Below are 13,477 nucleotides of genomic sequence, written 5' to 3' on the forward strand. Positions count from 1 at the left end.
TGAAAACGCACCTAGCTTTCCCACCGGGTAAAGGTGAGTCTGTAAGCCTTAGTTAACAAGCTTGCTCCTCTGTGCCAGGTTAGTGTGGGCAATACAAAGAAAGGCCCCCAAAAAGAATATAGTCTAATCTGTCTCAGTTTCCTCAAGGGTCAAATGAGGGCTGTGGGTAAGTAGCTGACAACTAATGAGAGGAAGACCTCAAATAGAGGAGCAAGCAATGTGTCAGGTCAGCAGTCCTGGAACTGGATCCTCCCTCCTACTCACATTAATAGAAAAAGAATTAAAGAAAAAGCAACAAAACAAGAAAAACCATTTCTAAGTATATTTAATGGTGCCCGATGGGGATGAATACATTGCTCCTGGGTTCTAGACTGTGGGGGGAAGGGACCAAGAACCCTTACACTCCAACAACAGGACAAGAGATCAAATCCAGGGAATGACACCAAAAGCCTCCCACCTCCGGCGGAGACAAGTAGAGTCTAGACCCGGATGTGGAGGAATAGAAGGGTCTTGGGGGGATCTCTTGGTGGGATGGCAGGCAGGCTCCCAAGAATGGATGAGCCCTTCAAGGTGCCTGGAAGGGAGGTCGCCAACCCAAACCTAAGGCCTCTGCTGTGGGACCACTCAGAGCGAGGAGCCCTCCTGGGCATTTTGTACCCGGTCACTCTTGTGAGTGCCGTCACAGTAGGGGGGCTTCGAGGTTGCCTTGCAGGCACAAAGAAAGGCTGAACGGTCTTCTTCAACTTTGAACCTGAGAGGGAACAGGCCCGTTGCCTGGAAGAGGTGGGAGGCGTCACAGAAAGGCTAGGGAGGAAGGAAGGCCGGAAACAGGTCACTCAGGCCCCTGCCCTCCAGGTCCCTGCACTGGACAGGGAGGGGGATCCTGAGGAGGAACCTCTTAGGAAGCCCCAGTCTGATGAGGGAATAAAGTCAGCTGGATTCCTTGGGAACACCGGTGGGGAATGGGAAATGAATTAATTTTTAAAAAGGAGGGGTGGGGTTAGGAAGATCAGGTCCCAACAAAAATGGACAACTTACAAGCTAGGCTTACTTCCCTACCCCTCCCCCCCCCCTCCGCTCCGCTCTCCTCCCCCTATGGCCCTGACTTTTAGAAAGGTTTCCCTGGGGCAGAGAAAGTGAAAAAGTCTCTTGGAAGCCCCACAGAGGGCAGCCAAGAATAACCTTGCCTGAGAAAGGGGAGATCCTAGAGGGTGCCCCCTACCCAACACTCACTCTTACAGAGAGTCCTACCTGGTTCTTACTTCGGCCACACACACACCATTTATATGTTTTCCCTGCCTTCAGGAACACCTTAATGGGTTTTTTTTGAGCAACCAGAGGCTTCTTCCTTGGAATCCATTTGTCCTAAGAATAAAGAAGGAAGGGATGAGTTTAATAATCTTTATACTAAAATAGTTTTTCCCCCTATTCTTTTAATTTATTACTTGTTTCCTTTTTTTAAATTTATTTTTCTCTTTTCATGCTATTTTTCCATTGGAAAAAAAAGCCTTATAACAAATATGCCTAATTAAGCAAAACAAACTCCCATACTGGCCATGTCCAAAGATGTGTAGCTTATTCTGCATGTCAGTCCATCATCCCTCTGAAAGGAAGTAGGTAGTCAGCCATTGCATTGATCAGAATTAAGTCTTTTTAAATTGTTTGTTTTTACAATATGATTATTGTAAAAATTGTTCATTGAAGTTCAAAAACTTAAAAAAAAATTTTCTAAACTGCTATATTTTATTTTTTCCTATACTGTGACATATTTAACATGTAAAGGACTGCTTGCCATCTGGGGGAGGGGGGGAGGGAGGGAGATTATAAAGATTACACACATACAGTCATATAAAACATTTCCATATTAGCATGCCAGGGTAACTTTTTACAACATTATCCTTTGCACTCACTTTTGTTCCGATTTTTCCCCTCCCTCCCTCCACCCCTTCCCCCAGATGGCAAGCAGTCCTTTACATGTTGAATAGGTTACAGTATATCCTAGATACAATATGTGTACAGAACCGAACAATTTTCTTGTTGCACAGGGAGAATTGAATTCAGAAGGTATAAATAACCCGGGAAGAAAAACAAAAATGCAAGCAGTTTATATTCATTTCCCAGTGTTCTTTCTTTGGGTGTAGCTGCTTCTGTCCATCCTTGATCAATTGAAACTGAATTAACTCTCTTTATCGGAGAGATCCACTTCCATCAGAATACATCCTCATACAGTATCCGTTGTTGTGGTATATAATGATCTCCTGGTTCTGCTCATTTCACTCAGCATCAGTTCATGTAAGTCTCGCCAGTCCTCTCTGTATTCATCCCGCTGGTCGTTCCATACAGAACAATAATATTCTATAACGTTCATATACCACAATTTACCCAGCCATTCTCCAATTGATGGGCATCCTTTCATTTTCCAGTTTCTAGCTACTACAAACAGGGCTGCCACAAACATTTTGGCACATACAGGTCCCTTTCCCTTCTTTAGTATGCCCAGTAGAAACACTGCTGGATCAAAGGGTGTGCACAGTTTGATAACTTCTTGAGCATAGTTCCAAATTGCTCTCCAGAATGTCTGGATGTGTTTACAATTCCACCAACAATGTTCCCACATCCCCTCCAACATTCCGCATTGTCTTTCCCTGTCATTCTAGCCAATCTGACAGGTGTGTAGTAGTATCTCAGAGTTGTCTTAATTTGCGTTTCCCTTATTAATAATGATTTGGAGCACATTTTCATATGGCTACAAATAGTTTTAATTTCTTTGTCTGAGAATTGTCTGTTCATATCCTTTGACCATTTATCAATTGGAGAATGGCTTGATTTCTTATAAATTAGAATCAATTCTCTATATATTTTGGAAATGAGGCCTTTATCAGACCCTTTGACTGTAAAAAGGTTTTCCCAGTTTATTGTTTCCCTTCTAATCTTGTCTGCATTAGTTTTGTTTGTACAAAAACTTTTCAATTTGATATAATTAAAAATGTCTATTTTGTGGTCAATAGTGATCTCTAGTTCTTTGGTCATAAATTCCTTCCTCTTCCACAGTTCTGAGAGGTAAACAATCTTATGCTCTTCCAATTTCTTTATAATCTCATTCTTTATGCCTAGGTCATGAACCCAGTTTGACCTTATCTTGGTGTATGGTGTTAAGTGTGGGTCAATGCCTAGTTTCTGCCATACTAATTTCCGATTTCCCCAGCAATTTTTGTCAAATAATGCATTCTTATCCCCAAAACTGGGGTCTTTGGATTTGTCAAACACTAGATTATTAAAGTTATTGGCTGTTTTGTCCTTTGAACCTAACCTATTCCATTGATCAACTAGTCTATTTCTTAGCCAATACCAGATGGTTTTAGTAACCACTGCTTTATATATTAGCATGTTTCAAAAGAAAGCAGACCAAAAACACAAAACCAAAACAAGAAAAATAAAAATTTTAAAAAGTGTGCTTCGATCTCCATTCAGACTCCAAAAGTTCTTTCTCTGAAGGGGGATATCATTTTTCACCGAGTCCTTTGGAACTGTTGTAGATCACTGTATTGTTGAGAATAACAAATTCATTCACAGTTGATCATTATACAGTATTGCTGTTATTGTGTATAATGATAATGTTCTGATTCCGTTCATTTTTCATCAATTCATATAAGTCTTCCCAGGTTTTTCTGAAACCATCCTACTACTTATTTCTTATAACACAATAGTATTCCATCACAATACATACCATACCTTGTTCAGCCATTCTCCAATTGATGGGTATACCCTCAATTTTTAATTCTTTGCCAACAGGAAAAAAAAAGCGGCAACTAACACTTTTGACTGGCAGCTTTTATTCCTTTTTATTTTGATCTCTTTGGGATATAGACCTAGCATTGTTGAGTCAAAGGATGTATACAGTTTTACAGTCCCTGGGACATAATGAACTTGTTTTAAAAATAGTTTGATAATTACTTCAATATAATTGGCTTCCTTTGTACATTTAAAAAGCAATATTCTGAGAAGGAATCCCTAGGCTTCACCAGCCTGTCAAAGGGATCCAAGACATCCACAAAATGGATAAGAACCCTTGGTCCAGAGCTTTAAGAAATACTTTCTCTGTGAGTATATGTATATATCATAAATACACTCTTCCATCATAGCAACCCTCTAAGCTAGATGCTATTATGATCCTCATTTTTACAAATGACGACAATATATCTGAGATAGGGACTGCTTCCAGATTTTCCTAATTAGAAATTCAGGATTCTAGTCATTATTACATGCTACTTCAAGGGAAGGCATGACAAGTTCTATAATCCTGTGATCTTTTCCCTTTCTATGATTTCATGTGTCTGACCCACTATCCCAGCCTTCCCTAGGAGTTCATTTTCTTCCTGCCAATATGTATTCTCTACTTTCCCTGCATGTCTCTATCTCTCCATAAAGATATATGGATGTGTATTTTTGTATGTATATCTGTGTATATCTATATATAGACAAATTGATCTCTCACTAATCTATCATCTAAGACTCTCTCTTTCCTTTCCTGTCCCTCTTTCTCTCCCTCCTCTTTCTCATTCCCTCTCCCTCCCTCCCTCCTTCTCTCTCTCTCTCTCTCTCTCTCTTTCTCTGTATGTGTGTGTGTTGTGTCTTGAGGGATGTTTTGGGGGTAAACCCAAGTAGCTGGGTAAAAATTTATGAGTATTAACCCTAAGGAACCTTAAAAATCACTGAGTTTTAAATGAGAGAAATGAGGAAATGAGCTGGTAATATAAATGCCAAGGCCTCGAGCTACATGGCCTTGGCCAAAGTACATTATTCCTCTGGGCCTCCCCAGGAGGGAGAAGATGGGTTAATTAAACCTTTCCTGTGAGTATTTACTTACCAGCCAAGAAGAGAACACCCTGATCTGGTTCCACCTCAGCTCTGCACCCTGGTGTGAGGGAGGGGGACAGAAACAATGCAAAAAAGAGAAGAGGGAAAAATAAATTAAGTTTTTAAAAGTTGATCCTGAGGTTTTTTAAAGTAGTGGGCCCATTAAATATTTTAATCCATCATAATAGCCCAAGGCTGATGAAAATAAGGAAGAAGTTGAGATAAGAAGAAAGGAAATACAAGAGGGTGAACAAAAGGAGGAGAGAATTTACAGAATGGGCTAATAAAACACCAGACTGCTAGTGGTGAGGGGAGGGAGAGCTCAGGCTTGGAGACTGGGGTTCAATTTGATCTCAGACATCTCTCAGCTGTGTAACACTGGACAAGTCACTTAATCCCATATGCTTGTTTCTTCAACTGTAAAATGAGCTAGAGGGGGAAATGGCAAACAGCTCTAGTATCTGCTAAGAAAACTCCCAAAGTGGGTCCCGTAGAAGCAGGCACAACAGAAAATGACTAACCACTACCAACTGAAAAGACCCCAGAGAATTCGGGAATAAAAGAAGTGGGACCAAAGAAAGAGGGGCAGAACCAGGAAATCCAGGGCTTTAAAGACCCTCTAGTTCAGCTCCCCTTCATTTTACCCAGAAAAATCCAGGTAAGTGGGGTGACTTGCCCAAGATCATTTAGGAAGAGCAGAGCCAGGATTTCAACTCCTTCCTGATTCCCAATGTAGCCACCTTTCTTCAGGGGGCTGGAAAGAAGGAGGGGGCTTTCAGAAACGTGGAAGGGACCTCAGTCCAACTCAATTCCCTAAATGAAGAAATCGGGGCAAAGGGGAATGGGGGCAGGATATCGGAAGGAAAATCAGGCCTGGGAAGGGAAGGGAAGCAAAAGGAAGAGAGGGTTAGAGGAGGTTGGGAGGAAGGCTTAGGAAAAGGAACGTGGGGCAAGGATTTAAGGGATTTGGGAGAAAGGTAATTAGGGGAGAGGGGAAGAATAGGGGAGAGGAGTGGGAAGGTGACTGGGGGAGAAAGGTGATTAGGGGAGGGGGAAGAAAGATGTAGGGGAGAAGGGAGGAAAGGTGACTGGGGAGAGGAGAGGAAGGTGTAAGGGAGGAGGGAGAATAGAGGAGGGTGACAGACGGGGGATGGAAAGGTGATTAGGGAATAGGGGAGACAAGGTGATTAGGGGAGGGAGTGAAAACGATTAAGGGAAGGGGGTGAAGACGCGATTAGCGGACGGTAAAAACGTCATTAGGGTAGGGGTGAAAACGATTAGAGGAGGGGGCGAAAACCTGATGAGGGGAGACAGAAAACAAGCATCGGGAGGGAGGGAGGCCAGAAGGACTGGAGAACGCGGGGAAGGAAAGAAGCGGAGCTGGAGAGAGGGAGGAGGGAGGCCAGGATCAGGGGTTGGGGGCAGGAAGGAAGGCAGAGGGCTCGTGGGGAGGGGTCGAGGCTGGGGAGGGGGTGCGCGCGGAGGACCGCAGGCGGCGCGTCCCGCCGGAGCCTCTCACCGCGGCCCGGCTGCCCACGGTGCGCAGTCCAGCCACCACGCTGGCCATTGTCGCGCTGCGCCACGGACTCCGCCTCCGGCCCCGCCCCGTGGCCGGGTCACCTTCCCCGTCGGCGTCCCGGTGCGGCCTCCGGCTCTCCCGCGGGGGCGCTAGGGATGCGCTCGCCCTGCGCCCGAGCTATGCGCCCGCCCTGCGCCCGCGGCCTCTGCGCGCCTCCCCCCAGCCTCTCTTCCTCTCTGCCCTCCCCTTCCTGCGGGAGGCTGGCGCGGCCGGCCGCGGTGGGAGGAGCTAGCCGAGCCCCGCGGAGCCCTCGCGGCCCTGGGCACCAGCTGTTTTCCCCCGCGGATTGCGCCCCACCCTAAATCTGGGAGGGAGAGAGCTGAGGTTGCTAGGGGAGCCCTGGCGGGAAAGGCTCTATGCGCGCATTTGCTGCAGCCGTCTACAAAATGCATGCACAATAAAACGCAAGATGAGCCTCTAGCTGCAGAAGAAAACACCGAACTCCTCCGATCCCTCTTCCCCTAAAGTCTTTCGTGGACCCCAACTGCCTCCGAGTAAAGTTCTTGGAAGCAGTCCAAGTTCTCCACCTTTCCAGCTTTATCTCACAGGACTCCCATGCACGCGAAATCTGGGCCGCGGACCCGGCGACTCCAAAATGTCTGTGTGCTGACCCGCAAGAATGTCCCCTCTCCCTTCTTTTCACTGACCGGCTTTCCTGGCCTTTCGAGGGCTCCCTCGTTCTGCTAGCAGTGGCGACAGTGCCGGGGTCAGGGAGACCAGTTCAAATCCTGCCTCAGAAACTAACTTACTTAGCCCACCTGCCTCAGTTTCCTCATCTGTAAAATGGAGTTAATAGCAGCCCCTATCTCGCAGGGTGTGAGGATCAAAGGAAAGGGATAAGTGAGTGGATGCATAGATGGGATAAGGATGCATGTACATGACACAACATGTTGTCCAGCCGTGTTAGACTGTGCTCCCGTTTGGAGTTTTCTTGGCAGAGACACCGGAGCGGTTTGCCCTTTCCCTTGTTCAGCTCATTTTACAGAGGAGGACACTGGAGTAAAGGGGATTAAGTGACTTGGCCAGGATCGCGAGGGCTACTAAGGGTCTGAAGTCACAGCTGAACTCGGATCCTCCCGGCAGCAGGCCCGGCGCTCCACCCCTCACCCCACCTCGCGGCCCACCACACATGCACACCCGAGCCACTAGAGCGCGTACGCACGGGAGCTCCGTGTGTGCACATGCAGATGCACGTGTGTGCCCGATACGCCCCGGCGCACACGCATTTGCACGCATTAGCCTCCCGCAAGGCTGCTAGTATGAGTATTGCTGAGGTATCTTCCCGCCAAAGCCCTTGACACGGTCAAATAATCCAACTTGAGAAACTGATCTGGTTTTATCAGCGGAAACGACTTAAAAAGCCGAGCCATTACCCTCCATGGCTGCACGCGAAGGGCCGGAGGATTTTTCCGTTCGGATGGCAACGAAAACCTTCCCCGAGGGTTGCCTCCCCCACCAGAGGGTGAGCTCCCCAGGGTTTGGCACGTGCTTCATTCACTCAAAACCCTTCCGTGGTTCCCCCTTGGCTCCGCGTTCAAGTTTAGGCTCCTGACTCCGATTGAAGGCCACCCACAATGTGGTCCCGACAGCCTCACCCTGAGATCAGAGGCGGGCACCCCGAGACCGCCGAGGGAAGCAAACGCTAACGCCCGGACCCAGATCCTAGACTCCCGAGCCAGGCTCCCGGCTTTAGCCGGGGTTGTTTCCGTGTAGCCTGAGGCCTTTGACTTTGCCTTCTCTCCTGTTACTAATTCTCTTGTTTGGAGAAGGCTAAGACCTCCTCGGGGCAGAAAAGTAAGGTATTAGTAGTAAGTGGGTCGGACCTGAAAGTCACTTAGAGCCCTCAAGGCTAAGAAGCCGAGGTTTTTAGCACAACTCCAGGCTTGCAAATAGGCACGTAATCACAGTATATTGGATTTGATTCCTTCCCCGACAAATGGGGACAAATTGAGCCGGTGCAGTTGCGTGTCCGGGCTAAGAGGCAAAGATGCAAGTGAAAAACACCAAATATGTACTTGCTAAGCTAGGGTCAACCCTGAATAGTAACAATAACAACAACAATAATAGTTTTTTTTTTCCCCACTAATCATGACCCTTTTGGGGTATATCTCGGAAAGCTACCGGAGTGCTTTGCTATTTCTTTCTCCAACTCGTTTTGCAGATGAGGAGACTAAGACAAACTTGTCCACATTTGGAGTTTCCTTGGCAAAAATACTGGAGTGGTTGGCCTTTTCTTTCTCCAACTCATTGTGCAGATGAGGAAACCGAGAAAAATAGGGTTAAGTGACTTGCGCAGGGTCTCACAGCTAGTAAGGGTCTGGGGCTGAATTTGGGTTCAGGAAGAGTTTTCCTGGCTGCAGACCCAGAATCTCTCTACAATGTTGCCTGCTGCTCCTGCTATGAGATTCCAAGTTTTTCAAAATCATTTTTCCCTCAGCAGTCCAAATAATGCTAAACCCAGTTGATGTGTAACTTAGAGTGTGGTCAGATTGTTTTTACTTTTTCTACTTTGTTATAAAGATTGTTGAAGGCCTTAAGGTCTACCCAGGGCCATCTCCAGTCATCCTGATCTTGCCACTGGACCCAGATAGCTCTGGAGTAGAAAACCCTGGATCTAAATCCAGCTCACTTTCCTGTCATGGCAACACCTTCCTGATGTCATGGTTCTCTTCAAGGACAAACAAGAAGAGGAAAGATGTTTTGGTAAAGAAAGGTGATATTGAGACAGAGTGAGAGACAGAGACAGAGACAGAAACAGAGAAACAGAAAGAGAGAGAAACCAGAGAAACAGAAACAGTGACAGAGCACAGAGACACAGAGAAGGGAGAGATGGAGAGAGGGAGGGAAGGGGGGAAAAGAGGGAAGGGGGGGAGAGAAGGGAGGTGGAAGGAGTGAGAGAGAAAATGAGAGTCACAATGAGAGAGAGAGAGAGAGAGACAGACAGACAGACAGACAGACACACACACACACAGAAACAGAGAAAGAGAGAGCAGAGACAGAGAGGGAGAGAGACAAAGACAGAAAGGGAGACAGAGAGAGGGAGGGAGAGAGAGAGAGAGAGAGAGAGAGAGAGAGAGAGAGAGAGAGAGAGAGAGAGAGAGAGAGAGAGAGAGAAGGAGACAGAGGGAGGGAGAGAGAGAGAGAAAGCAGAGACAGATACACACACAGACAGAAACAGAAAGAGCAGAGACAGAGAGAGGGAGACAGACAGAAAGAGGGAGGGAGGGAGGGAGAGAGAGAGAGAGAGAGAGAGAGAGAGAGAAAGCAGAGACAGACAGACAGACACACACACACACACACACACACAGAGAAACAGAGAAAGAGAGAGCAGAGACAGAGAGGGAGAGAGACAAAGACAGAAAGGGAGACAGAGAGAGGGAGGGAGGGAGAGAGAGAGAGAGAGACAAAGACAGAGAGAAGGAGACAGAGGGAGGGAGAGAGAGAGAGAGAGAGAGACAGACAGACAGACAGACAGACACACACACACACACACAGAAACAGAGAAAGAGAGAGCAGAGACAGAGAGGGAGAGAGACAAAGACAGAAAGGGAGACAGAGAGAGGGAGGGAGAGAGAGAGAGAGAGAGAGAGAGAGAAAGCAGAGACAGATACACACAGAAACAGAAAGAGAGCAGAGACAGAGAGAGGGAGAGAGACAAAGACAGAGAGAGGGAGACAGACAGAGAGAGGGAGGGAGGGAGGGAGGGAGGGAGGGAGAGAGAGAGAGAGAGAGAGAGAGAGAGAGAGAGAGAGAGAGAGAAAGCAGAGACAGACAGACACACACACACAGAAACAGAGAGAGAGCAGAGACAGAGAGAGGGAGAGAGACAAAGACAGAGAGAGGGAGGGAGGGAGAGAGAGAGAGAGAGAGAGAGAGAGAGAGAGAGAGAGAGAGAGAGAGAGAGAAAGCAGAGACAGACAGACACACACACACAGAAACAGAGAGAGAGCAGAGACAGAGAGAGGGAGAGAGACAAAGACAGAGAGAGGGAGACAGACATAGGGAGAGTCATAGGGAGACAGAGAGAAAGAGGGAGGGAGGGAGAAAAGAGGGCGAGTCAGAGAGAGGGGGTGAGGGGAGAGCATACATACAAACTTAAACGGGGAAGGAGAAGGCCTTTTAGTGCTGTGAGCTAGATATGTAAGAATCATTACAATTGAAAAGCCCTTTGAAAGTCCTCCAGTCTCCCCCGTCCCATTTTACAGATGAGGAAACTCATTCTAGTTCCAGACAGGAATGCCTTAAACAGCAAACATTTATTAAACACCCACCATGTTGGTGACAGATAGGAATAGGAACTCGGATTCCCTGACTTCAGATTCAGGCTGTTACCCATGAGCAGGTGGAGGCCCAGTACCAGCCATCCAGACCGCCAGATTCAGGGTCCCTCCAGCTGCAGCAAGTCCCGCTCTTCCGGGCCTAGGAGAGCGCCCGGGGCCTGAGCACCGCCCAGTACAAGTTGCTGACCAGGCCCCTTGTTTACATAAGAGCCCAGCCCCAAAGGAAAAAAGCCAGGAGGAGTTTGGGCAGGGCGGGGGAATTTGCCGCAGCTGCCACAGCCTTGTTGGATGTCCATCTCAACAACCAACTACTGTTTTTAAAATATCGTATGTTATTCATAATCTTTTGTTTTTATATCATGTTCAGTATATTGCTCCTCCCTCTTCCCTCCCCTCAGTCATTCCCACAAAGTTCTTTAGACTGTGAATTCTTGCTTTTTACCTTTCTTTCTATCCCCAGGGCTTAGCTCAGTGTCTAATACCAGGAAAGTGCCTAATAAATGCTCATTGACCGACTGACTTTCCTTGCCTCGAAGTAAGAGAAAAAGGAAATCATTTGGCGCCAGCTGGATATAGCAGTGAATGCAATATTCCACACCTGCAGCTCCCCATCTCTGCGCTGAGGGAAAGGAGATGTAGGTTCTCCAGTGAGCAGGTGCAGAGGGATCAATCCAGGAGCAAACCTTAAATCTAGCCCTTCTCTGTCATCGAAGAGAAGGGGCTGGGAGCCCCAGGGAAATTGGGACACCGAAACATGGGAGAAAAATCTTATGATTTGGGAGCAAAGAAGGGACTTCCTTTAGAGAAAGGGAAATCCTGGAGGGAAGATAACTTGCAAAACTGGAAAATCACTGCAAATGAAAACTGAGCTGCTAAGTAGGAGTTACAGCCTGTAGTCTGGCATTGACTGTAGGCACCAAAACGTTCCATAGGGCCATTATCCAATATGATAATAATATACAGAACTGGAAGAGATCTTAGAAATTATCTAATCCAACCAACAAGTTACAGAGGAGGAAACTGAGGTCCAGTTAGGGGAAGCTATTTGCCCCAGGTCACATAAGCTGTGAGTAACAGAGGTGAGAGTCAAACCCAGGTCATCCACTACAAATCTAGTGTTATTTTTTTTATCCTCAACCTGCATCCTTTCTGGCCAAAGACAAAGTCTTTGCAATTCCAATAGATGTGAGGTGGAAAATATAATTCTCAAACAGAGAGAACTATGGAGACTGAATCAGATTGAAGCATACTATTTTCAACTTTTTGTTGCTATTGTTTGCTTTTTCTTTTTCATGGTTTTCCCCTTTTGTTCTGATTTTTCTTTCACAGCACGACTAATAGGGAAATATATTTAAAATGACTGTACATGTATAACATACAGCATCAGTTTGCTTAGGGAGGAACAATAAAAATAAAATAAAATTCAAAATCTTACAAAAATAAATGTTGAAAACTATATTTACATGTAATTGGAAAAATAAAATACTATTGAGGAAAAACAAAAAACAACAAACCCAAAGACAAAAGTCTTTGGTTTCTCTAGCTATTTTCTCCATATCCCTATTAATTCTCAGTAATAACAGGTACTACTAGTGAGAAGATTTTTATTCTTTCCAACAGCTGTATGCCTTTGGGAGGAAGGAAGAAAGAAGGAAGCAAAGAAAGAAGGAAGTGGTTTCATATTAAGCTCCTATTTGTTGTCCTCACAACAACCCTGGGAGGTAAGAGCTATTATTAGCCTTATTTGACAGTTAAAGAAACTGAGACAGAGAGAGGTCATATAGTCATTAAACGCCTGAAGCTGGCAATCAGCTCAGGTCTTTCTAACTCATTTCTAGACTCATTGCTTTATCCATTTTGGCATTTAACTTTCTCTACAAAATTTTACATATGAAAGTATTTTATGAGTGTTTTTTTTTTTAAATTTTATGAGTGTTTTTACATGAGTAAATAGGAGAAGAGCACTTGTTTTATAAGAATTAACTTTACTGGGACACATCTATTCCCAACTGTGCTGGTAGACTCAATTATGGAAGATCTCAGAAGAAGTGTAAAATGTTTCTGTAGCAAGGAACTGAGTGGCTGCCCATCAGTTGGAGAATGGCTAAATAAATTATGGTATATGACTGTTATGGAATATTATTGTTCTGTAAGAAATGACCAGCAGGATGAATACAGAGAGGCCTGAAGAGACTTACATGAACTGATGCTGAGTGAAATGAGCAGAACCAGGAGATCATTGTACATGGCAACAAGAAGATTATGATCAACTCTGATGGACGTGGCTCTTTTCAACAATGAAATGATTCAGGCCAGTTTCAATAGACAGTGATGGAGAGAGTTATCTGCATCCAGAGAGAGGAACATGGGGACTAAATGTGGATCACAACATAACATTGTCATCTTTTTTTTTGTTTGTTTGTACTTTTTTTTCTCATTTTTGTCCTTTTTAATTTGATTTTTCTTATGCAGCATGATAAATGTGGATATATGTTTAGAAGAAAAATGTCCTACAGAAACTTTTGAACCTGTAAAAATGATGGGGGAACGTACCAATATTAATGAAGTCATGTATCACACATTCTCAAAGCCAGAGCAAGAATGGATCTCAGAGAACATGAGGTTCCAACTATATTGTTTTAGAGGATAGAGCCTCACACAGCCCATGTCCCCCTCTTCTTAATAAACAGTTGTGTACTAGGCCTATGAAAATATCAAAACAACAACAAAAGGAATTAACCCTTGGCGCTCAAAGAGTTTA

At 45.4% G+C, this 13,477-nt stretch overlaps 1 protein-coding gene across 1 annotated transcript; it reads right to left on the reverse strand.

Moving 5' to 3' along the window:
* Nucleotides 1–308: 308 nt before the first annotated feature.
* On the reverse strand, nt 309–6,567 carry CISD3 (CDGSH iron sulfur domain 3). Its single transcript, XM_051994658.1, has 4 exons — nt 6,377–6,567; nt 4,868–4,915; nt 1,252–1,365; nt 309–804 (listed from the first exon to the last, which is right to left on the reverse strand). Exons 1-4 carry the CDS (start codon nt 6,422–6,424, stop codon nt 625–627), a joined length of 390 nt encoding a protein of 129 aa, XP_051850618.1. The 5' UTR covers nt 6,425–6,567; the 3' UTR covers nt 309–624.
* Nucleotides 6,568–13,477: the final 6,910 nt, after the last annotated feature.

This window comes from Antechinus flavipes, chromosome 4, assembly GCF_016432865.1.
Source record: "Antechinus flavipes isolate AdamAnt ecotype Samford, QLD, Australia chromosome 4, AdamAnt_v2, whole genome shotgun sequence".
In the NCBI taxonomy this organism is placed as follows: domain Eukaryota; kingdom Metazoa; phylum Chordata; class Mammalia; order Dasyuromorphia; family Dasyuridae; genus Antechinus; species Antechinus flavipes.

Bases quoted from the DNA above. Each gene is read 5' to 3' on its own strand.
- CISD3 (XM_051994658.1), bottom strand. From the start codon at position 6,424: ATGGCCAGCGTGGTGGCTGGACTGCGCACCGTGGGCAGCCGGGCCGCG. The intron at 4,916-6,376 runs GTGAGAGGCTCC...CCCTCACACCAG, and splicing joins CCGTGGGCAGCCGGGCCGCG to GGTGCAGAGCTGAGGTGGAA. The intron at 1,366-4,867 runs GTAAGTAAATAC...CTTTATTCTTAG, and splicing joins GGGTGTTCTCTTCTTGGCTG to GACAAATGGATTCCAAGGAA.